The sequence below is a fragment of the Galendromus occidentalis genome, unplaced genomic scaffold (assembly GCF_000255335.2).
Source record: "Galendromus occidentalis unplaced genomic scaffold, Mocc_1.1 scf7180000077006, whole genome shotgun sequence".
NCBI lineage: Eukaryota > Metazoa > Arthropoda > Arachnida > Mesostigmata > Phytoseiidae > Galendromus > Galendromus occidentalis.
In genome coordinates this window covers 85,785-109,767 of record NW_003804995.1, presented here as the reverse complement: position 1 = coordinate 109,767, position 23,983 = coordinate 85,785, and the positions used below count along the sequence as shown (strand labels likewise).

Sequence of the window (23,983 nt, the reverse complement as noted above, 5' to 3'; positions counted from 1 at the left end):
GACTGTTCACAGAACTAACGGACTTCTCCAAGATCGACGTTTCCAACCCATTCATCTATTCATGTTCTCTTCGTCTCTTATTTTTGGGATCGGGGCGGTGAGGCGCTATAACCATCCACTCGTCGTTGCAATAAACATTCAATTGAGTTTCCGACCCTCAAAAGTTTGCCTCTCTCTTCAGTATCACGCAAATGGCTGTGGCATCACCTATCGAGGTTGAGCCGTATCACACATTCACATTCGCAAACATTCGTACGCATGAGGGATCCCGGTGACCTGCTCGCATGCAGGCACTCTCGTACCCATCTACCTACCCATCACGCAGGCATGCTTCGGGACAAACCCTTGAGTACACAAATGAGCTCTTCGGAGTAGCAGATACCCGAACGCACGCTTTGAGGATCTCGAATAGCTCCGAGCATGTAAGAAACACCCAGACATACCGGTGAGCTCAAATATGGTACATGTGAGAATTGAGGCTCGAGGGAACGAACGGGTACGCACGTATCGGATAGAATCTGGAGGTACAAATGCGCGCGTACGATCCTGCCGAAAATAGTTGATGATATTATTCCCGTCGTGCGCGAACCAGAATGTCTCAGGGATGCTGCTCGATTCATTGGAGTCCCGATCCAGTAGCGGGTGAAATGGTGTATCTACCACATGTGATGACGATGAAGGTTCCGACTCAATATCGATCGTACGTCCGAACAAAATCTCAAGGCATCTAGCACTGGAAGAAGATTCAACAAGGCTGTGTCGTTTGGATCATTGAACCAACTCTTTATAGGAATCGCGTTATCCGGGAAGAGCTTGTAAGCCGATGGCGAGTTGTCGAGGATGAAGACACTGCTGAGATCCGGGTTGATGGCGCACAGGTCTTTGGTATAGCCTCCGTAGTCGAGCGTACAGTGCTGCCGGAAGAATCTTCTCCTCATGACTCCGCGGCCGTTATCCAGCCGATCAGCTACAGCTGCTCCGTATATTTCCATGGACGCAGTGAACACGACTAGTTCGTACCACTGTGAAACTACTTCCAGAAAGTAGTCTACGTGAGGTCGTTTGTGTACGAAGAAGCGCACGGGATGACGTTCGATGGTGACCTTGAGCACGAAGTTCGGGGGGGTGCCGGAAGGCACTGTCTGCCGTAGCATTCCATCGTGGTATGAGTGTATCAACGTCTCATCCAAGTCTAGAACGAGAACCTTCCGCTTGACCAAACTCAACCGATGTTTGGACAGGGGTGATAGGGGCAGGTTCCGATACTGGACCGTTTGATGTTGGCTCACGGCGAGGAATTGTCGTCTCAGAAGATAACAGAGAAACGTCCAAACTCTAGCGGTTCGCAACAAAAATGCACGCAACGCAATGCGGACCCGTTTGAGCATGATGATCTTGTCCTTTTTGCTTTACCGCCGCCGCTGCTGCTGCTTCCGCTGCCGCCGGTGGCCTGACCTTGTTGCCTGAATACGCTCGATTCTGAATCGTTGATGCTGCAGCCGTCAACCGGTGCCTTGTGTGTAGAGGGCTGTTATATCACTTATTCTGTTCTCTTGCTTTACTTGCTCGACGTGAGTGAGCGTTCGTTCGTTCTGAAGCGGGTCGTTTCTCACATACAAAATCACACACTTCTGGAGTTATGATAACTTGGAATTCCTCAGGAACGGCGGAATGGAGGAACGGCGTTCCTGTCGGACAGAGGAACGCTATACCTCGAGCATACCTTCCTGAGGAACGGCGGGGAACGCGGAGGAGCGCAACCTAATGAAGTATCCTGAAGTGAAGTTCGTTCATAGACGGTTGCAGACGACTGTTTTGCTAGGCAATGATGACGGTGATCGCTGCTTGGGAAAGACGAAATCCGAGAAATTGCCGCGTTCGAGGGATCTTTACGCTGCGCCGACGCCTCGTAGCTTTCTCCCATCCTTGCGCTCGATCCTAGGAAATCGTCAGCTCGCAGGTGCAATCGGGTCTCCCGGGGGAATACCGAGTCTCTCGCCTGCAGACGAGAGGTCCGACGTTCGAGGACGTTTGCATCTTCTGGACGGATGCTCGTCAGATGAATGATTCTGTGTGGAGAAGACCTAGATAACTGAGTCCCCGGACGACCACGCCCGACCGCGTTTCATTCCCGTAGCTGTTCGAATTCATCACCGCCAAGTTTCGGAATCTTCGGAATCTCAAACAAGAGGGGACTTCTAGCAGTCATCCTGGTCTTATCCAACTCGTGCGCGTCCTATCGGGATGAATCTTCCTGTCGACTTCGTCTCACCCCAAGAAGACCACTTTCGAGTGAGGATGGGATCTAATGCTGCTGAGAGAGCCGGCATGTTCGATGCTACAATTCTCTCCCAGCAGCTACTCCGAGTCCTGCTTGCCTATCTTGGGGAGGTGCGATCCTGATATCTCCCACATCGTTAACATTATTTTCGGAACAGAAAGCATTGGTCGACGCGATGAAGCGAGAGCCTTATCTCACAGCCGCTCCGAACACCAACGTAACTCCGCAATCTTCTGATCGAGTGACGACTGCGAAACGCCTCGGTTCAGACACAGCTCCTGGAGAATTATCGAACCTCATACCGTATCTGAGGCCGGGACGATACCTACGACGCCCGGGACAAACACAATTCTGTCAGCCTTCGTCCGAGACATCATAGAGAATTTCCAATATCTCGATCGAAATTCTGACCCTCTCTCCGGCGCTAAAGAACCTGTCGGTCAGATCTCGAGCTTGTACCTTGAGGCTCCGAGTGAGCTCGAATCTCTATTTCGAAAATGACTCGAGCCCCAGATCGGTGTCTTCCATTCGGCAAGGAGCGGTGAGCGAGTCGGGTGGCTGTTATTTTTCCTTTATTGCAAAATTAAGCGATACCCTCTCGTACATCAAGGCAATGTTCATCTCGATGAGACGGTTCCTCAACAAATGATATATTTCAGAAATCTTCTCTCGCAGCGGCAAGCTCACTCTCAAAAAACAATCCCTCCCGTTTCACCGGAAAACAAAACTCCGACTAATATTCGGTGTCTCGGGCGAAGAGTAAATCGCCCCCTGTGCTTCGCAGGGCACTTCTCCCGGGAGCGCTGCCCTCCATGTCGCTCGTGGAAAACATTAAAGTATTTTTTTCTGTAGGGCGAACTACCTGCGACCTGTGTGCATGCGAGCCGATCTCCTAGTTCTAGGGATTCGCTCGGCGTGTCCGACACCGAAGTCACCGCTTTTCACCGAAGCATCTCCCTTCATCGTCTCATTGTCAGTACGTGCGTCCGGGTCAGAAGGCGCTTCGACCACTTTTGAAGAGCCCTCGACCGTCGAGCTCAAATCCGACTCAAAATCGTTGACATTCGACTCCTTCGAAGTCTGAGCGTTCGAGTTCCTGGCATCATTCCTGAACGAGATGGAAATCACTCAATCGGGGTGTCCCGTGCTCAGGCGTGATGGGGACTACACGAACAGGAGATGCTGGATTCATTCACGATATATTCACGAAGTGGTGCTACATACTCATCTTCTCGAGGAGCGTCCGCAGTTGTGAGGTCCTGGAGAGAGTTCGCATCCTCGCCACCGAAATTCGCGCTCGGATGTTCCTCGCCATTGTCCGTCTCAGTCGGCGACGCATTTTCTTGCTTGCTCGTTTGTTGAGCATGGTACGAGATAGAGTTAGCCGACTCTGCACTCGCGAAGGAAACCGGTCCGTTCTCGAGGTCTGCCGGCAAAACCGTCGAATCACAATGATAACTCATTTGAGTTCCGCTCCTCCGATATCTTCCAAATTCAGACCGGATTAATATTTTGATAATATCATGTAATCAGATACTGACCTCCTCTCATAGAATCTGCCGGAGGTTCTGCATCGGCCGTGTTTTCTTCGTTGAGGTCTGGTCTTCCCGCGTGATGCTGTTGATGCTCGTCCCTCTCGTAAGCATGTGAATCGAACCGACCTCGTTTCATGGGAACTTGCGAAAAATCGTCCTGCTGCATGGAGCTCGAGTCGGTTGGAAGCCGATTGAGATTGTCGGTAGCGTACAAGCTCGTCAAGGGAGAAGACGCCTGCGGAGGAAAAGGATCCATCGGGAGTTTCAGGAGAGGTCTGGATCCTATCTGTCAAGTCTAGAGTTCCAAAAGACCGGAGCACCGGAGCTCCGAATCCTATCAGTCAAGCCTAGAGTTCCAAATGACCGGGACACGGTGATGCTCCGAGTTGTTCTTATCCCGAACAATTTCATGCTTTCGTACCTGATGGTGAAGGAGTGCGGGATGATGGTGATAGTACTTCTCCGCAGACTTGTAATCGTGTGCACGCTCTCGGTATTGAGGTGCTTGCTGGAACTTTTATTTGACGAGTAGTCTCAAGAGAAATGAAAAAGTCCCAGGAGGTTATACACAATAGCGAAAACTCACATTACTGCCGGACTGTGTCGTATATTCGAAGGCCTGGCCTTGCACCCCGGCATGGGGCGGACCTTCGTAATAGACCAATTGTTGATGATTTTGGGATATGTATGCCACGTCTTGGCTCTCACAGGTGGGCTGTTGCTGGACTTCTAGTCGATCAGCCAGCTCCCTGAATTCGATAAAAGGCAATTATCCTCTCTACGAAAAGAGGGGAAACCGAGTATTTGGTCGCCCAGAAGCTTCCGGCCCACCTCTTATGCTTCAATATGTGCTCGTCGAGGTCATCAACGCTACTGCTGAGGTAGTCGTAACAGATTCCGCATTGGAACGGCGCATTGACGGTCTGTTGCTGGCCTCTGTGCTGGTGATGACTCTGTGCTGGATTTGCGCCCCCTGCATGGGATGGCATCCACGACTGCCCACTTCCCGCCGACGATGGATATTCGGACATTCCTGCAATAATCCTCTCGCATTCGCCAAGTATTACACGCACGATGATCGAGACCAGCCATCCCACGCAACAACAACGATGGATTGCAGAGATCAAGCCGCTCAACATGTATCGCCTTTCGCGTTTGCTCCGACGAGCTCGAATCAAGGAACTCCCCGGTTATACCCCCTTTGGACTTCGCTCAACGGACGGATGGATTCCGCGCGTCTTGAGCCAAAATGCGAGTCAAGGACAGTTCTCAACGAGAGATTTGGTGAAATTCAGAGTACAAAGATTCGCACGGCGTCAGGAATTCGAAATCGCATACTCACCGCGTCTCTGGCTCTCGACACGGAGCGACCCACGAGAGGACTGAGTATCCGAGGGTTTCCACACAGAGGCAGCGCCTTGCTCGTCGCCGCACGTATTCCGGTTCAGGAATACCCTCGAGCTGAGATATTGCTTCACAAACGTCTGCTCAGATTGGACTGTGACTTTGTTGTATCCCTCAATAGAAAGATCGTTTCAGAAGAAAGGCATTCGAAATCTTCTGCACGTCATCTGAGAGAGTTGTTTGGACATTCGCAATGTCCGTCGCTTCTCCGAATGTGGTGACACGATACACTTGCAAGTCAAGGTTCGCACGCGCACTTCGCAGCTTTATTCGCTGCCGGTTGAGAATGTCTGACCATAGCCAAGGCGTTGGACGAGGCTGCGAGTACTTCAAGAATCCCGAGCCTGTAACTGAGAGACGGGAAATAGCTACCATCGATTTCTTCGATATTACCGCTCCAAGGCCAAGATCAGATGCCTACAAGCGGAATCTGGGCTTATTGTCTCAAGCTCTCTGACGAATATCGTTTGATGATGCATTGAATTCTACCTAATTCGCTACGCGGCGGCGGAATGAAACCGTGTTAGCACGTCCGAATTCCACCGCTGGCATCATCCTCAAGACTGACGGAACGTGCTATGATATTCTCCTATGATATTCCTTGCGCGCAGGAAAATCCGAGTGAGAATCTTAGCTAATGCTGAATTCCGCTGAGAATCGCAGCGAATAGGGAGTAAGTTTGGAGAGGAATCCATTGGCCGAGGGCGAGCCGCTTCACGAATGAGCGGGACCGGGGTTACATCTTCCGCAATGAATCGACCACGCCGGCTAGACCCCCATGTTTCCCCCGATCAGACTTGAGATCCTTCTCCCGCTTCGAGCGCTTTCGCGCGCACGAGAGTCTGTCAACTCCGACGCGTGTCAACTGACGAATTATCACAATTCACTTGAGAATTCCAACCCCCCATGATCCATGATGCTCGAGGTGGATTATCGAGGTATGCATCATTTTCTCTGCGATAGAGTCAAAGATGACTCCACATCTCCACTTCTCATCGTGTGTCTCCATCGGTCAAGCGTCCAGCAGTGTCGCAGCGGTATCTTCTCTCGTACTCTATCTGAGCTGTGTCCCCTGTGCTGGGAGAGAACCCGGGTATCGAAATTGTGCGGTCCGTACCCGGACTGCTCCAGGGACCGCGAGCCTCTTTCGTCCGCTTCCGACGATTGCAGAGTCGACAGATCGCTTCAGGTCGTCGTGAGCACTTTTCGAACGCAGGTCTCGCAGAATCCGCGGTCTTGCGGTGCTCAACACTCGGCTCTCGAGTTTCGCTCTCATCGTCAATCATTCTCGAAAGACTCAAAGACCGAGAAACGGCGGAGCACCAATACATCGATTTCTCATCACCTGCACCTCTTGAGTCCGTTTCTTCCCACGATATGACGGTATCTCCTGTAGACATACTGCCATGAAAAAATGACGGAGATTTGTCCGGATAGGGATCGGAGCTTGGGGTGACACTCTCCCGGTGGAACAATCCGAGCAAGAGACCTGCCAAATTTCGTCAATTTCTGAAGCTCCTCCTCGATCAGACACAACAAGCGTGCGTCGAGACTCGAGACCGACGCGACTCTTCCAGAATGGCTGCCGTTCTTTGGTACACATGGTTATGGGAGTTCGCTCGACGGTTCTTCAGTCTCTGTTCTCTCTTCTAGTTCCGGCTTCCAGCGGGATTGTCCGCTTACACTACTAGAGAGCGAAGACTGCTCGACTAACGAATCCACGCGTCATTATGGAACGCGGCGAAAACAATCTCTGAAATATGAGTTCCAAATATGTGAGTTCTAAGACCGGAAAAAGTGCCATTCCAAGGCTCCATTTTATTTGCGGATTCTTCTCATGATTCTTGGATGGCGTCAAACAAAGTTTTTTCTCCCGTCTCCCTCGCCGCATGGGAGTCCCTCTCACGGCTCCTAAGCGGTCGCTAGCCTTCTTCGTGAAGACACGGCTCTGAAAGCGTTCTTGGCCGTTTGAGCCCGACTTGCCCTGCTTTAATAAGTGCTTACAGTTCCTCACCCCGATGAGTCTGCAGGACAAAGTGTACATTGTGACCGGTAAACTCCCGGGAGGATTTATCCTCGAACCCCTCTCGAAGTTTTCTTGGAAATAATCTGGCGCGAGTCTCCTCTGGGGTTGACCGATTTCATTCTAATGATGAGTGTATCCATCAGGCTCCAGCTCCGGAATAGGGCGGGCGACCGCCTTGGAGATCTGTCGCCAAGGAGGGAGAGTTACCTTGCATGGGCGCGATGCGAGTAAGCTCCAAGGTGTTGCAGATGAGTGCAGCTCGCTCAATCAGATCGAGGTATGGTGAGAACAATTTCTATGGTCGCCCCACACGGCCGATTGCCTTTGAATAAGATGGAGCGGATCTGGGCTTTCTAAATGAGAATTTATCCTCTCCGAATTACAAAGCCACCTCAAATCGTCGGAGACGTAACTGATCTGGAGATCCAGAAACGACTCGTCAATGAAACGATTATCCGCTACGAGAAACTCGATTGTCTCGTGAACAATGCAGGCAATTCATCCTCCTACGGTGGCATCGATGGAACCTCGCTTGAAGATTTACGGTAAGAATTGAGAATTTCGCCGGGGAATACTTTCAGCTGACGGCATGCGTTTCGCCTGCTGAGCCGCTGACAAGAACCAAGTCATCAACTCGTTGTTATCAACGGCCTTAATGCCGCGCAAATCTGAGCGAATGAAATCGAAACAGACGGGGCCGGGGCATTGAGCGAATGATGTGTGATGTGGTCAGCAGTGGAGAGGAGCATCACTGCAATGAGCAGCATGATGCGAGTCTCAAAGACAGCACGGAAGGAAAAACGAGACAGCGGAATGTCGGGACTGGACGGATGACAGACATGTTCCGGTTCCGGATCATCGCAAGAAAGACAAATAATGCAGAAAATGCTCCCGGACTTTCGATTCTGCAATTTTCGGTCATAAATATGGGTATAGGTATATTTATATATATATTTCCGCCCGGAGGTCCTTAAATCCAAATCGAGAGTCTGTGATTTTCTTCACGGGCGGATGAGTCCTGAACGGGGAGATAAAGCTCCCAACGTTTCCCTAGCTCTACTTTGGAAGTGCACTGCGTCGCTCCGTTCAGTCTGGCTAAGCTCGCGACCCCACATCTAGTGAAGTCTCAGGGCTCCATCGTGAATGTCTCGTCCGTCCTTGGACAAGCCGCTGTGAGTGATTTTCTTCCCGTGAGACTGATTCGCGAAGCTGATCGAAGATTGGGAGTTATACCTTCAAAACACTGTAACGAAATATTTATTTCCCAATATTCCCAGTCAAACGTCGTCATATCCTACAGCGCGGCGAAGGGAGCTCTCGACTCACTCACTAGAGCTCTCGCCGTGGATTTGGGACCTAAAGGTGTCCGTGTGAACTCAGTGAAGTGAGTACCTGTATATATCTATATCCTTCCATCCACGAGGAAGTATTTACATATGTTGTTCCCAACGAGTTTCGCCCTTAAGTTCCTGATCTCACTTGGGCCAATTCTCGCCCTCGCAGCCGAAGAGAGAGGCCGACCGTAGTCAATCGTTTTATGGGTTCAGACCACATTCATTCTCCTTCTGCTTTCGCCGTCGCTGTTTCCATGATATAATCACCGACGCGATCCCGATAAGATTACCTAATGTTGACGTCAGCAGATAGACCCACAGACTGCTTTCCGACAGTGCTAGTCATCGTTACACCTTTTATCGCTTGTGGCTAGGAAGCGATATGTCGTGCATCTTATGTCGATTTCTATGACTTTTGTGTCAACAGGGAAGAAGATGGTGGTCCCCCACAATATCTTCAAACTAGATACTGATAGCTTGCTCACGCAAGCCTTTCTTTCACTAATGATTTTCTGTGATCATTTTTCCAGCCCCGGGGTCATTCAAGACACCGACATTGGCCGCGTTTCCCGCACCGCTTTCGACGCGGTAGGTCTTGGGCAATAGAAAATACATTAACTTCGCTCAATCACACTACCCGTTTGGCTCGACCAAGTATCCGAATTTTCAGGGATATTCGGCGAATATCCCTGAAAATTCCAAGGAGCTCCCGCCGGAATGGTGGAGAGCACCAGCTGTTTCCTTTGACTTTTCTGCTGGCGATCTTCGGAATCCTTCGCGCTCAAGGGTCTCGCATTCAGGGACCGATGATCCGAGCCCTAACTTGGGAAGCTCCCCATGATATCTCGCCAAAAGATAGGGATCTCGAGTTGAGAGATCTCTTCTTTGTTCATGTTCTGCTTCGGGGCTTCATTTGTCTGTGGAGTTAAGGAGAATTTCCGTTGTTTGCAGTTTTGGATGACGCCCGATAGATACCCATTGAACCGTGTGGGGAAGTCGGAAGAGATCGCCAAGGCAATTATCCACTTGTCAACAGCAACGTTTACGACGGGGGAAAATTATCGGGTTGATGGCGGTCTTCTGGCCGGATGTTACTGGGCTACAAACATGTAATCTCCGCAAGGATTGTCCTGGAAAATTCCTGCGAGGATACAGCGAATATTCGAAATAAACAGGCAGCCGATTCCCGCCAGTTCAGAGTCGACTCTTGATGATATCCGATAAAAGAAATATCTGCTGCTGGTTAGGGCAATGAAGAGTCTCCTCGAGGAAGGGACGAGAAATGTATTTCAATCGCTTCATTACTTGAAAAATAGTCTCAGTCTTCCGAGCTGCGGGAGATCACTCATCGTCGGAAGCCTCTTTTGAAGAGAGAGAGTTCGCTCTGCGGCGCCGTACTCTTCCGCTTTGTTGTTTTTCCTCTTCCTTCCCGAGGTCGCTGGGATCTTTCCCACGTCTCATGGGATTCATTTTTCGAGGGGAACTGTTAGTTTTCTTCGCTTTCCGCTCTTGGTTTCTTGCCGCCTGCTGTGGGGAGCGAAACGTTAGCAATATATCGTGGAGACCTCCATCACGGATCTTAAGATTGAGTTCCGGAGCTCATTCACTCTATCGATTTTGATCGAGTGCTCGGCGCGTCGACCACCTTGCGAAGATCGCTGAAGTCTTTGCGCTGCTTGTCACGGATCTTCTCGAACAACATGTCTCCATGTTGCCTGCCGATGTCGAGCACTCGTCGGAAGTCCTTCTGCGACAGTACATTAGACAATTGTTTTTCGAGGTCATCGATGCGGAACTCGAGCTGCTGACGACGCGTGCGATTATTCTTGAGATCCTTGCACATCAGCTGGAAGGAGCACTTATCCAGCAGGTGCGTGACTTCCTTGGTGTGACGTATTTCTGGGATAGTCTTCGTGGAAAGAGAAAACGAAGTTCTGTCACGCCTCCCGACTCGATTCGAAATTCTATCGGAAGGCTTTAGCGATGGCAACCAGAGCTGCATCTCCGAATGACGATCGATCGTGGGGACTTGTGACTCACCACCCAATAAATTTCGGGGATGAGCCCAGCATCACGGCATCTGCGAAGGAAGTTCTCGGTGTTGACGAACTCGGCGCTGAGCTCGTTCGCCCTCACGAAATCCTTGATGAGGCGCACGGTACGCCAGCCGTACCTCGATCGAACCTGGTTGTTGAGATCATTCAGGGACCAGTAAGTCGAAACACTGTCCCGACGACGAGACCTCGTCGAAGCGTTGGAGCCGACAGAAAAACTGCGTTGCCTTTGAGGTCTGGATCTCGATCGAGTTCGCCGCGAGATGTCTGTAATCGATGTGAATTCAAGATTTGGAGATGGACCGAATCGAAATCGGGATCTCCATCGAAATACCGATCCCGCAATCTGTTCCCCATTAATTCTCCGCCGACCCTTCTGGCCTCGCTCGACCCGTTGGGGAGTGTTCTAATCCGACAATTGGCGCACCCAAAACCCTCGAACTCCGAGCTCCCGATTCCGGCTGACGGGGGAGGAGAGACCTAGTCGTGATAATGACACGTGTACCCACTCACTCGCATCGGGATCGGTCCTGCCTTTACGGAAGTCTGACTGGCGTCCAGATCCTTTACACATGTTCGGTCTTCGCAGGTCTTGTTCTAAATACCGCATCGAGCCGGTAGCAGCATGCATCTTCACTCCCGCAGAGGCTCACCTGAGCGATCGGCAAGCGCTAACTACAGTGCTCGTTCTTAAAATGGCGATCAGTATGTATATAGGAATCGGGGATTGGACACACAGAGATGCGCGCGTCTCTCGCGATCGGCGACACACACATATTGTACTGAATGCGCGCGCACGCATGACCGGGGCTTCCAGAAATTTGAGAATATCGAGCGAAACGGGTCCGCCCCATTCTCCAGCGGAATTTCTGCTGAATGAATAAGCTGATGAGTGCTGCGACACGGGGATATGAGAAATCGGGAGCCCTTCGGTCTTCTTGCCAGCAATGCATCGATCGCATGGAACTTGAAATGAACTTTGACCGTTGTGTCGAGAGCGGCCCCTCCCGTGAAATCTGATGTCGGGAGGGGGGGCAATGAGCTAGCTGACAGAACACACCGACGGGAGAGTGAAGCGCCCTCTCTAGCAGGCATCTCAAGATTCGACACACGTTTGGGGATTGCTCCTTAGACAAATTTATTGAAGCTGCAGACCCGAAATCATCGAGTTCTTCCGGGATCCGGTGTTGCAATCAATTCTTCATCTAGTCCGAAGCGGGAGCGGTGCTCGAGTCGGACCCACTGCGACTTTTCCGTTCGCTATCCTGGCGGCCGCCCCTCCTCCAACGACGGCCTTGGCCGGCGTTTTTGGGGCTCCCTGGACTCTGCGACTTGCTGTCACCGGAACCGTTTCCGTAATGGGAAACGTTTTTGTTCGTGAGCTGCGGGAAGACACAGTGGAGAACATTATTTGGTGGGGAACATCGTTCTTCTCCATACAGGGGACCGAGTGAGCGCGGCAATAAGTGAGGAAACGCATTCTCCGCGGGAGTCGCCGGTTTCCGACAAAAAACCATCGAGTCACTCATTTCGACTTCTGAAGACGTAATCAGCGATTTCTATTCCGGAACAGAGCGCACTCTGACCATAGAGCTCGTACCTTTTGCAGGCGAGCGAAGTTGTCTCGTTGACGTTGACGAACAACATGGAACATGTCGTTGAAATGCGCGTCCACGAGCTTCAGAAGTCTTGTGAAATCCCTAGCGGAAAGCTGAGTCTTGAGGTACTCCTTCGACTTCGCGATCGACCGCGAAAGAGTGTCCGTCGCTTTCTTGTGCATGCGGATGTCTTCGAGCATCAATCTCGAGGCGCATTGCTCGAGGAACCTGAGTACTTCCCGGGTCTTGCGCACCTTATCGGCGTCCTGCAAAGAACAACAGGAGCCATTTCAGGAGTCCAGAGGACGAAACGAGCTCCATCCGGGGGAATCCATCGTATTCGATCTGTCGACGGCCGTCGATCCGCCCGATTCGACTTACCACCCAGTATTCAAAGGGGATCATGCGATGCGCGGCGCATCTCATCAGGAAATTGATGTTGTTCATTTCTACGGCGTTTTCGACCGTGTCCTTCACGTACGAATCGACTGTAGACATCACTTTCTTGTTGTAGACACCTCTCAGTTTGTCGGTGAAGCTCGACAGAACAATTTTCGGGTTCTGCCAGTGCTGATTATTGTTGTACGACGAGCCCATCGAGTTGCTACGACGCCTTGAGGATGATCGCCCTCTCGAAACCGAGCGAGTCCTGGAGTTGTAACGCATCCCGGAATCATGGTAGTAACCGGAGCCCGGCACATTGTCTGGAAATATCGCGGAGTTCAGGCCGAGTTTCGACTTGAGAGGAACCGCAGCGGGAAAACTACAAGTCATCTGAGCGGATGTCAAACGTGATGCGAGCGCGCCGGAATTCTACGTGACTCGGATTACTCACCGCGACTCTTGCTTCGCTGACGGCTATTGCGATAATTGCGATAATCGTAGGGGGAATTCATCGCCGCCCGCTCTAGATCAGACACAGTTGTCACCGGCATTTCGATGCTGCACGAGGTCGTGGCGTCTTCGGGGGTGGCTCGCAGGAAAGTGTCTGCTTCGAGGAGCTGAACCTCGCAGTGGAACGTCTCGCACGTCGCGCGCGTGAACGTGACAGCCGCGTCTATATTGATCGGCTCCGAATAAGCCTCTCCCTTGAATTTCCAAAGGTTTTCGAGCCTTCTCAAAAGCGTATTCATCGGGAATGATTTCCCTCTTCAATATCTGATTTGTCCGAGCTGCAGGTACTTTGCGGGCCCTCGTTCGGACAGGTGATGGCAAAACTCTGCCCCGAAGCGTTCCCTGGAAGATGAGCTCTGGATCGTCAGGATCTCGAGGAGAAACTCTCATTTTCGCCATCCAATTCCTTCGAATTGTTGGCAATTTTTTCGTGAACAAGCTCCGGTCAGAGTGAGAATTACGCATTGGAAATCAGAACCGAAGCAGCGTTCTCTCCGGTGACGTAATTCTCGACTGTCCTCTCACGCGACCACATCCATCTCGCCAAACGATAGCTATCTCCCTCCGCGATCTTCTGCACATGAGGGTTCAACTCGACGCAAGTTCGCGAGTCTTCAGGCGTTATGCGAGGGTTGCTCCGGTGCTCTTGGCTCGAGAAGCGCAGTGAAGAGGGCGAGAGATGCCTCGGATGGTTTGTTCGCACCAGCCGCTTCTTTCGCGATCGTTCTGTTTGAGACGCTTCCATGAATCGATTTCGAACGGTATAAGGGGAGACTGCTCAGTCAGGAGCTCCATTCGATCGGAAATACTTTGTACTCAGACGCATGCTCTTTTTGCTGAAATGGCAATCTTCAGGAAGTCATTCTTAGTCATACTAGCCTGCTTCTTGGTGTGCGACGCTCTTTTCCTGAGCCCCTTGGCCGGTGTGATACCAGTTTTGGTCGGCGGGAAACTCATCCTCATCAAGAAAGCCTTGATCATCAAAACCGGCGCGATCGGGTTGCATCTCGCTGGCGCCAGCTTCCTCAGGGAGAAAGTCCGTGCCGCGGCGTCCCTTGCTCGCGCCATTGGTGAATACCGTTCGAGTTCCGCGCTCATCGAAACTCCCGGGAGGTTTTTCCAGGCTCAAATGGACGCATTGGGGAGAATCGTGAATCCTCCAGAGATGGGGCTTCCCGACCTGTCGAAGGGCCTCGGAGAACCCGATTTCGAGCAGAGGATCGAAATTCCCACGATACCAGTTCCTGAGGTCGAATGGGTGCGGAAGTATGTTGACGCTCCCAGGCTCGTTCTCCAAAGATCCCCGGACGCGAGCGTCTCGATTCGGAAGCACATCGGACCGGCCTACGCTCCCGAGCCTGTACTGGAGCCAGAAGTGAGCCCCGTTGCTCGTCCCGAATATCGATAATTATAAGTTCATGAAGGTCAGCGTGTCGGATCATTCCTGTAATATAAAGAACTAGAATAAATTCACCAGCTGGTTGTAATATCGTCTAGAGTCTAGTGGTTCAGCTAGCGTTCACTGTCTGCGTGATTGCCTGTGGACATTTCTCTCCGAATCGCGTTGCTCCCTCATTTAGACTCCCGAAAGCGACTCGATCCTGAGCCGCCCTCCAAGGGTTGTCGGCGAATGATGGAGTTTTCTCCTAGTTTTCCTCTCGTCCGAGAGCTCAGTCAGATAAGTCCCAAGCAAGCACCCGTCGCGCGTCGTAAGGAACATCTATAATAGTCAAACAGCCGATGCGTCACGTCAGCCCCGATCGCTTCGAGATTCATTTTTTACTCAGGCTACTCCTCGAGACTAACGGGACGGCCAGTGTGGAGTCGTTGCTTCATTGAGCGTCTGATCGCACAGAGCTGTCGCGGTTCACGTATCACGACGGAGAGCTCCTCGAGTCTTAGAATAAAATCAGGTGCGCAATCGACATCGGACGATCAGGTGATGAATAAGGACTCATTTCTTACGCCCCGCTCCATGGAGAGTCCATTGCGCCACTCTCGGGAAAAGGGCGATCGCCCGAATGAGGGAATGGTGCAAAGTCCTCCCTAAACGGATCTCGCCGTCTTGAACCTTTGCCGGATCCTGAACATACCTGACGGGATCCCTTCGACATATCACTTCTGCTTATGAGGAAGCTCATTCCCGTGGACGACAGATTCTCCAGCCCCGCGTCGACTCGATCATATTAGGTATTTACGAATTTCGACAGGGTAGCACGTTCTGGGTCAGAAAGGAACAAACAACATGGAGCTGGTGCTACGTCAGGATTACGTGGTGGTCGACTCCACGAAGCGCGAATTTCTTCAGATGAGACGAAGGACGAGCAAGCGCGGCCCGGGGACTCTTCGATTAAGATAGGTGCACCGCGAGGAAGTTTCAGCTCGAAATCATTATGAAATGAACGGAGTATTGGGAGTACACTCGAATCGTTTCAAATGAATGATGATAGCGTGACCAAAATTTTTTGAGCACTTGCTGGGAGCCAATCCTAACATCGAGAGTAATTCCATCGCGGATCCACGGGAATGATGCCGGACGTTCCCCTCAACGCAGTCTTACGTAAGGGTCTGAGGAAAGATGCGATCCGCTGGGAGTTGCGCAATCGCAGTTGGGAGGTTCCGGTGATCGTTTCTCCACATTATGTCAATGCGTTGAAATCTCAGAGCTATCCACGACGAAGAGATCGACTCATGTGTATTGGGAGGCATAACGGGTATCAATCGCAGATTCAATCCGACTGCCGCGGGGGTAGAGCAACTCGAACAGCAACTCCGATGACCCGCGATCGTCGCGGGGGTTCTGAGCCCTTTCCTCCCAACTGCCGGCGATTCAACGAGAGTCTTTGTTCACAGCGTTGTCACGGACGGAGGTGCCCGTCGCGTCACCGGTTGCAGAAAACACACATCTCGCCCACTCAGTACACCACGCAATCAGCACACAACATTGAGAGAGATCAAGTCGGGAGCGGGTAACAGGGTTTCATAAAGAATGTTTCGATATTGCGGATAATCGGTTATCTTTGTCCAGGACAAGCAGTCCTATTTATAGTGTAGGCATCAATATCAATAAAATCACTGGAGTGCGCGCGCGCCTAGGTACGTCCCTCGGCGCAGCGCCGGCTTCTCGAGAACCGTGCGTCAGCTGGTTCACGTCAGCTGATTCTCTATCAGCCAGTCAAAAGCAGAGAGGTGTTGAGAACACTGCGGCAGCCACAGTGGCGACAGTCGCGGAGAAGTTGGAAGTTGACCGATGGTCGATACAACAGTAGTCACGACGATATAGCCCACGAGCCCTTCGAAGAGTTCAGTAATCGGGTTCAAATCCCGCGCAGTCAACAAGTTATTCAGTGTCGGAGGTAGCTCTTCTTGTGTCGAGAATGATCGGCCGTATTCCCGAAGCGCTCCCTACGTAGCTCCCGTCACTCCAGAGCCCGAAGAGACCATTCCCGAACACTCCTACTAGATCGTAATCTCATCAGAGCCACCTTCGCCTTGGCGACCGATGCGATATTCCCCTTGTTGACACCGATCGCAATCGGTGGAAAGATGATGCTGCTACCGCCCGCAATCGCCCTCAAATTTGGACTTGGTTTGACGATCGCTGGTGCGAGATCAATCAAGGAGAAAGTACTCATCCCAGCTTCCGTATCGGGCGCCATGGCCGGCTACAGAGCGACTTCGAATGCGGTGAATCTCCCGCAAAGAGCCATCGAATCGGGTACTCTTCTTGTGTCGAGGATGATCGGCCGTATTCCCGAAGCGCTCCCTACGTAGCTCCCGTCACTCCAGAGCCCGAAGAGACCATTCCCGAACACTCCTACTAGATCGTAATCTCATCAGAGCCACCTGCGCCTTGGCTACCGATGCGATATTCCCCTTGTTGACACCGATCGCCATCGGTGGAAAGATGATGCTGCTACCGCCCGCAATCGCCCTCAAATTGGGACTTGGTTTGACGGTCGCCGGTGCCAGATCCATCAAGGAGAAAGTACTCATCCCAGCTTCCGTATCGGGCGCCATGGCCGGCTACAGGGCGACTTCGAATGCGATGAACCTCCCGCAAAGAGCCACCGAATCGGGTACTCTCCTCGTGTCGAGAATGATCGGCCGTATTCCCAAAGCTTCGGATCCCCCAATCGCACCGGCTCAGCCAGTGAAAATCGAAAAAACGTTCAACGTCCCCAATCTACCCCTGCCGACACTCCAGTGGCAAGACAGGACAATCAGCGTGCCCAAGATGGTCCTTCAGCAACACCCGAGCGCGACCATCACATTGGAGAAGAAGATCGTCCCCAGCTACGCAGCTCCCGTCACCCCAGAGCCTGAAGAGACCATTCCCGAACACTCCTACTAGATCGTACTCTCATCAGAGAACGCGTAGAAGTGAGATATGGGAAGCCTATATCACAGTTATATATAAATAATAATTTAAAACTATGCCCTGTTATCTATTCTGATCTATACGGGTACCAGGAATTAAATTCCATGAGCCGAATTCTTCGAATTAATAAATTCTCAGAACACCTCAATTCTGCGATCCTGTTCCCGAGCTTGCTTTTGAAATAGAAATCCTGGAAGCCCCCACGACGGAATCAGCATCAATCATCTCGTAATCGGAAAGCACGAATTTCGACCGAGGACTCAATTTCCGGACTCCTTGTCTATTTTCGCGTAAGAAGAATGTCCGCTCATATCGCAACTCTACGCACATGTGGAGTAAAGGCAAGTCGGCGTATTATTTTTCCGCTGGAGGAACGATCTTGAATCCGTTGGGGATTGATAATTCCTTGCCAACTCTGTCAGCGATGCGATTGGTAAACATCACCATCAGCTGACTGAAAAGATGCGGTATAGTGATGCTTTCTCGGCAGACGTCGCCACAAAGGTCAAAAATCGATTTCAAAGAAGACAAAATTATTCAGCCGTTTTTCACCTGACCCTGAGAGTTGAGAATCATTTCAGGCGACATTCAAGCGATTACTGGATCCGATGTCACGAGGAGCGTTGTCATAAGATCAGAGTTTGAGTGCTCCCGACTATCCCTCCTTGTGTGGTACTCCCGGAGATAGCGACCTCCCTTTCTTCGCGCCACCTGAGCTCGACTTCTAACTTCCTACAGAAGTGGAGAGCGCTCGAGCTTGTCTGTGAGTCAGACTCGGAACGTCGTCTGCTGGCACTCGAGAGATCGCTTTCCGGCGCTCATACTGAAAAGAAGTCTTGGATGTCTGGGTGGATCGCCGCGATCACTCGGTTCGTCCGCGAATCGCAGGCACCGATCGTCGCGATCCATGTCCATACTAAGAGGGAGGATCTCTCTCCGGAATCGAAGCGGGTCAAACCCTTTACGAATCCTGCATTCCTGCCTTGAGACACCAACGAGCATTTAAACAGGCGAAAAAATATCTGGGCCAGCCCAGGCCATCGAAACTGAGAGCATGTACATAAATCGATATCTTCGATGGAGGAAAAAATCATCAAAAATTGGACTAATGTTTTTGTGAAACCTTCAGCGCAATAATCGGAGATGCTCTCTGAAGAGCGGAGGCCTTCGCGGGCTCTAAAAATACAATTTTTTTGGGGCAAGCCGGGGCAAAAGTCCCAAACGAGCAATCCAGGTTTTCGCCGATTGTCGGCCACAAACTAAGTTCCCCTCGGCCGTATCGATACAAATTGCAACTTCCCGGGTCGGTGCGTCCTTCTCACGGGACTTCTTTTCAAGCTTTCGGGTACATTGTAAATTTTAATTACGAGTGAAGGGTGGGAAAGGGCTGAATAATTTTGTCTCCTTGAGAATCGATTTTTGACCACTGTGGCGCCGCACAGTGGTAGATTTCTACGGAAATTCATAACTTTTGAACGGCTGGGCCGATTTTCCTTTTGAAATTTTTTTTGGGAGCTCTGAGTCTCCGCTCCTTCACTCCTGAAATCGAAAATTTCCTCCTTAAATCGACGATTGCGGCTAAACGGCTGAAAAGATTTTGGACCGCTTGATGGCGTTGGAAAGCTTTTTCGATCCCGCATCTTTTGTTTGCTGGGCGTTTCACTCTAGGACGCTTTGTTGAGGAGCTAAAGGCCTATTTGTGAAAGTGCCGTTTGAGTATACAGGCGAGAATTTTTTTCTCGAAGAAACTAGCCTTACCCGCGCTCAATAGACCCAACTCACATAAGTGAGTACTATTGGAACCATCCAGCTACAACGAATACCTTTAAAAATAAAAACCATACCCAAGGTTAAATCTCTGTGCCGAATCATCGGATATCTGGAGAATGCATATGGACCCCGATCATGGAGAGAGGGCGAGCTGAGCGAGGTCGTCATTGACCACATGGAACATCGTACGATTATACCGAACACTCTTGGGGCGCGGGTTCAGAACGAAGGATGGAATCGACGTTGGACCCTTCTTCAAAGGATTTCCGCCCAGGACCTGACCGACTTCCCGAAGTTGACTGAAAGTCAGCTTCTCCTGTACGTTTCCAGACCATACCAAATCAACCTCGCACGGTCCTAGCTGGCGGAAATGATGGACGGCGACGGTAACATCGAAATGAAATTCGTCAGGGATTCGCCGAACGTCGTTCAGCTCCACGTGAGGTCCCGCCTCGTAAAACCCACAGGATTTACATCCTTTACCATCCAAGCGAGAACAAGATCGACGGAATCGCGGAGTACTGGTGCGAATGTCCGAATGGCAACAGGACGGTGGGCTGTTGTTCGCACGTTGCTGCTGCGGTTTTCTATCTCTCTCATGCGAGAGGAGGCAAAACGGAGTCAAAGGCGGATGGAGCTAAAGACTGAATAAAGTCGAAATCTTTGTGAGGGACTATAGTTCATATTCATCTCTCGATACCCGATGATCCCTAATGAGTGTCACCCTGCATCGCGATATCCGTGTGCCTCCTCAATGGGATTGGGTGAAAACTCTGAGGATGGACGTTTTCTCCTGTCCGTGAGGCCGAATCGGACAACCAGGGGGTGCAATCGAAAGCTCTCGGCGGCAGCTATCAGATTCCGAGCTCAGAAACGGGCTCCAAGCGCTCATTTCGGAGTAATCGGGCAAAAAGAGGCGAACCGGGAAAATTCCGTAAAAAACGGATTTTAGCCGGGGGAAAGATAATTTTTTTAAAGCAAGATGCACCCCTTCGATTTTCCCGGTTTGATGGCTGATGGTCGGGGGACACTTGGGACTTCTATCTGACATAGTATCAAAGGTGCGTCTCGTGTAGAAGTCCTAGAACGCCGGATCAGAAAACTGGGATCCCCCATTTTCAAAGCCTTAGAAGAGGCCGATTTGGTCGAGAGGGGTCTCAAACGAAAGCTCTCGACGAGAGCTTTCGATCGCGCTATCGCTCGACTCTGTAGCTGCAGCCGTTCTCGAGATAGAAGGGTCCGAAGGTAAAACTTCTTCGGGCGTTTACGGGGACCACGGGGTGCGATCGGATCCGGGACCATGCGGAAAATTTTCCTCTCGAAATTACCTTCGAAATGAGACCCCACTCGATCAGATCGGCTTCGGAGGGCAGAATTTGCATAGGTTTTGCCCAGACCCTTTCGGGATGTTTTTATTTTTAAAGGTATTCGTTGTAGCTGGATGGTTCCAATAGTACTCACTTATGTGAGTTGGGTCTATTGAGCGCGGGTAAGGCTAGCCTCTTCGAGAAAAAAATTCTCGCCTGTGAACTCAAACGGCACTTTTACAAATCGGCTTTTAGCTCCTCAACGAAGCGTCCTAGAGTGAAACGCCTAGCGAACAAAGGATGCGGGATCGAAAGAGCTTTCCAACGCCATCAAGCAGTCCAAAATCACTTCAGCCGTTTAGCCGCAATCGTCGATTTAAGGAGAAATTTCCGATTTTCGGAGTGGAGGAGCTGAGACTCAAAGTTGCCAGTATGCTCAAAAGTTGCCTATCCGTCCACAGAGCTCCCAAAAAAAATTTCAGGGAAATCGGCCCAGCCGTTCAAAAGTTATGAATTTCCGTAGAAATCTACCACTGTGCGCCGGCGAGAAGATCTCCGATGGGACGTGGAGTCGGAAAACGGGAAACGTTTCTATAAAAGCCCGTGCTAGTCTACAATAAACTATCGTTGCCCACCTTCGTTATCGGAACGCTACATTTGGTGGCAGCGGCATGGGAGGCGACGGAATTGTCAGAGAATACGTGCTCAGCACGGAACACCTCGCAGCATTGTTAGAGGTTCTGATACCCGTAAGCACCTTGCCAGCATTCGATCCCGTCAGATCGAGGAAATGGTTAAGACGGCTAGAAATGGACGCCAATGTACTCGGTTGGTCAGATGGAAAGGTTTTCAAGCTGGCTTATTGTACACTGGATGAGGATTCGAAGACCTGCTTCGTGGCCGGAATAGGAAGTCGATCGACATGGACTTGTCCCAAGAATCAGCTCCTAGCGCGATTCCCGGAGGGGAGTAGAAGGTCCCCTTCTGAATACTTCGCTCGCCAGCGGCTCCCCGACGAGCCGTTCACGTCTTTCATCAGAAAGAAGCAGCCTCTGTTGATGGAATTAGGTATGCCATTCGAATTTGCGGACTTCGTCGACAAGATCAGAGAATCTTGCCATTCAGATTCTTTCGCGAATCTCGTTGTCGCCGCAAGCCCGAAAGACCTAAAATCGTTGATGAGAATCGCTGATAGATTCGTCCGAATAGAGGTGCGAGAACCGTCGATCGGCATCTCGAAGAAAGATGCGGATCCCGAGCCCGGAATCCGATTGATCCTCGACGGATTGAAAGACTCGCGGTGTACGCGCTCCTGGAGACCCAAAGCACCTTGGGATCTGAGGTACGGAGCGCCGTGTACGAGAGCGATTCGATCTTGGCAAAAAGGCTCCGGCGTCGTGTGAGGGAGTATGTCAAGAGCTGCCTCGATTGTCAGTTGCGGAGGAGTCTCATTAGGACCGGCAGCAAGCGCGCCGAGCTATCAGAGTCATGTGGAATCTTCGAATGTCATTTAGAAGATGGTGAAGATCGACACAGCTCGCCACGCTATGAGATAGTGGATCCCCGGATTGTCCCTTCAATGAGACCAATACGGCGACATAAGCACAGCAAGCAAGCGGATACTTATGAGAAGTCCAGAAGCCGCGGCGCGTCGAGATTGACGCCCGCTGACTGTTATGTCCCATATATGCTAAAGCGCAGCTGTCGAAGACTGGTCGGAGTTTGCATTACTACTCCATGGACTTCTGTTCTCGAAAGTATTTAAAAGGATCGTTGGAAGTTGGAAGCTTTTCGAACGAGGACGTTCGATATCGGTAGCTTGGCCGAATGAAGCGACGCTCGTAGCGCCATCTGCTTCTATGTATAAAAGCTCGTACCAGTCTACAATAAACTATCGTTGCCCACCTTCGTTATCCGCTACAATGTATACGCTGTATAAGTCCCGAACCCGGCAAAATGCTATAAATACCTTAAAAATGTCTATCCCGGATGTTGGCGCGGTGTTTTGCCTTTTCCTGGTTTCTCCCTGGCTTTTTGCTTTTTTCGTCTGTCTCGTCGATTAATAGAATCTGAGGAGGAAGCCTTGCCTTGACCCCTGATATCTCACGAAATTTCGATTGTTTGGATTCGTTCATTCAGAAATGAGCGCTTCCCTCGTCCTCTGCTCGAAGGCTCGCGATATATGCTCACCTAGATTCGTCAACTGCGAAGGCGAACTTGCGCAGCACGCTCGGAATCATCCGTGCTCTCAACAACTGTTCTGTCGTACCGCTGCCTCATCTGATCCAGATTGTGTTTTCTGTTCTGTGGCTCAATAAGTGCAAATCAAGGATTCCTAAAGCGGCTGTCAGCTCGGGACGTAGACTGGAGAGATTCGATTCGGATCCGAAGCGTTCACGGCAGACGGGAAAGTTCTGACCTGCAAATTTTGCGAGACAGCAATCAACGCGGAGAAGGAGTGTTTCGTGGAGTCAATACCCCGCTCCACAGAGCACAGGATCAGTCCTTCCGGTTCTGCTGAGGTATTGCTCTCAGCAAGCACCAGATCCGAAGGCGCTTCGTGGAAACTACCTCAACAATCAGAGTGCCGCGGGGGTAGAGCAACTCGGACAGCAACTCCGATGACCCGCGATCGTCGCGGGGGTGCTGAACCCTTTTCTCCCAACTGCTGGCGATTCAACGAGAGTCTTTGTTCAGAGCGTGTTTGCACATGGGCGGGTCCTTCAAAGTGTTGTTTTGTTGTTTTTGTTGTTTTTTCCGATTTGAGTACACAAGCTCGAGACGACCTGAATGAGTCAGAAAAAAGGGTCGCATGCGATTGGGCAAGAGATCGACAAAAAAACACATCATCGAGGGGGTTCAATGACGTCTGCCGTACGCCGAAGAATATCGGGTTCCGCTGAGTCGAGGGTTCAACGGCGGCGCGCGTCGATATGATGTCACTCAATCCGAAATTGATCCGCGAGGCTCATTGAATAGATCGACGGCCCCCCGACAAGTCCTGACTCTTGGGAAGACGGAAGTGCGCGCACGGATTCCATTTCGAAAGTGGGGGACATCGGCGTTAGTCCTGGATTGAGGGAAAGAGTCGCGGAGAGTCGCGCCACCGCCGAAAGAGCGTGTACGGTGCAAGACCCGACCTCTGACTTCTAAGGGAAGTTCCGGAATGACGCAATCGCTCGAGTATAAAGAGCCGAATATCCGGGAGCTCCATCACACAGTCAACTCGCCTCGAAAAGCACCTCGAGTTGTTCAAGCTACAATGGCAGCTTTCAGAAGTCTTTTCTTGATCCTGGCCACCTGCGCCTTGGCGATCGATGCGATATTCCCCTTGTTGACACCGATCGCCATCGGTGGGAAGATGATGCTGCTGCCGCCCGCAATCGCCCTCAAACTAGG

General features: G+C 51.2%; 5 protein-coding genes across 5 annotated transcripts; 1 reads left to right on the top strand and 4 right to left on the bottom strand.

Annotated features, from left to right (window-relative positions):
• Positions 1-421: 421 nt before the first annotated feature.
• On the bottom strand, positions 422-1,391 carry Dd (CTD nuclear envelope phosphatase 1-like protein dullard). The gene has a single exon (XM_003740537.2). It carries the CDS (start codon positions 1,386-1,388, stop codon positions 657-659), a length of 732 nt encoding a protein of 243 aa, XP_003740585.1. The 5' UTR covers positions 1,389-1,391; the 3' UTR covers positions 422-656.
• A 1,728-nt stretch (positions 1,392-3,119) lies between these two features.
• LOC100899689 (uncharacterized) lies at positions 3,120-5,389 on the bottom strand. The gene is made up of 7 exons (XM_003740550.1): positions 5,159-5,389; positions 4,648-4,849; positions 4,403-4,565; positions 4,238-4,330; positions 3,823-4,051; positions 3,506-3,707; positions 3,120-3,389 (listed from the first exon to the last, which is right to left on the bottom strand). Exons 2-7 carry the CDS (start codon positions 4,845-4,847, stop codon positions 3,140-3,142), a joined length of 1,137 nt encoding a protein of 378 aa, XP_003740598.1. The 5' UTR covers positions 4,848-4,849; positions 5,159-5,389; the 3' UTR covers positions 3,120-3,139.
• A 1,773-nt stretch (positions 5,390-7,162) lies between these two features.
• Positions 7,163-9,693, top strand: LOC100899546 (17-beta-hydroxysteroid dehydrogenase 14). The gene is made up of 7 exons (XM_003740549.1): positions 7,163-7,272; positions 7,390-7,523; positions 7,634-7,791; positions 8,301-8,418; positions 8,524-8,630; positions 9,111-9,168; positions 9,532-9,693. Exons 1-7 carry the CDS (start codon positions 7,239-7,241, stop codon positions 9,691-9,693), a joined length of 771 nt encoding a protein of 256 aa, XP_003740597.1. The 5' UTR covers positions 7,163-7,238.
• A 157-nt stretch (positions 9,694-9,850) lies between these two features.
• Positions 9,851-11,252, bottom strand: LOC100897528 (uncharacterized). Its single transcript, XM_029110674.1, has 4 exons — positions 11,148-11,252; positions 10,621-10,901; positions 10,226-10,489; positions 9,851-10,107 (listed from the first exon to the last, which is right to left on the bottom strand). Exons 1-4 carry the CDS (start codon positions 11,242-11,244, stop codon positions 9,922-9,924), a joined length of 828 nt encoding a protein of 275 aa, XP_028966507.1. The 5' UTR covers positions 11,245-11,252; the 3' UTR covers positions 9,851-9,921.
• Positions 11,253-11,747: 495 nt separating this feature from the next.
• LOC100899407 (uncharacterized) lies at positions 11,748-13,365 on the bottom strand. Its single transcript, XM_003740548.2, has 4 exons — positions 13,068-13,365; positions 12,614-12,936; positions 12,235-12,498; positions 11,748-12,016 (listed from the first exon to the last, which is right to left on the bottom strand). Exons 1-4 carry the CDS (start codon positions 13,363-13,365, stop codon positions 11,840-11,842), a joined length of 1,062 nt encoding a protein of 353 aa, XP_003740596.1. The 3' UTR covers positions 11,748-11,839.
• Between the last annotated feature and the right edge of the window lie 10,618 nt (positions 13,366-23,983).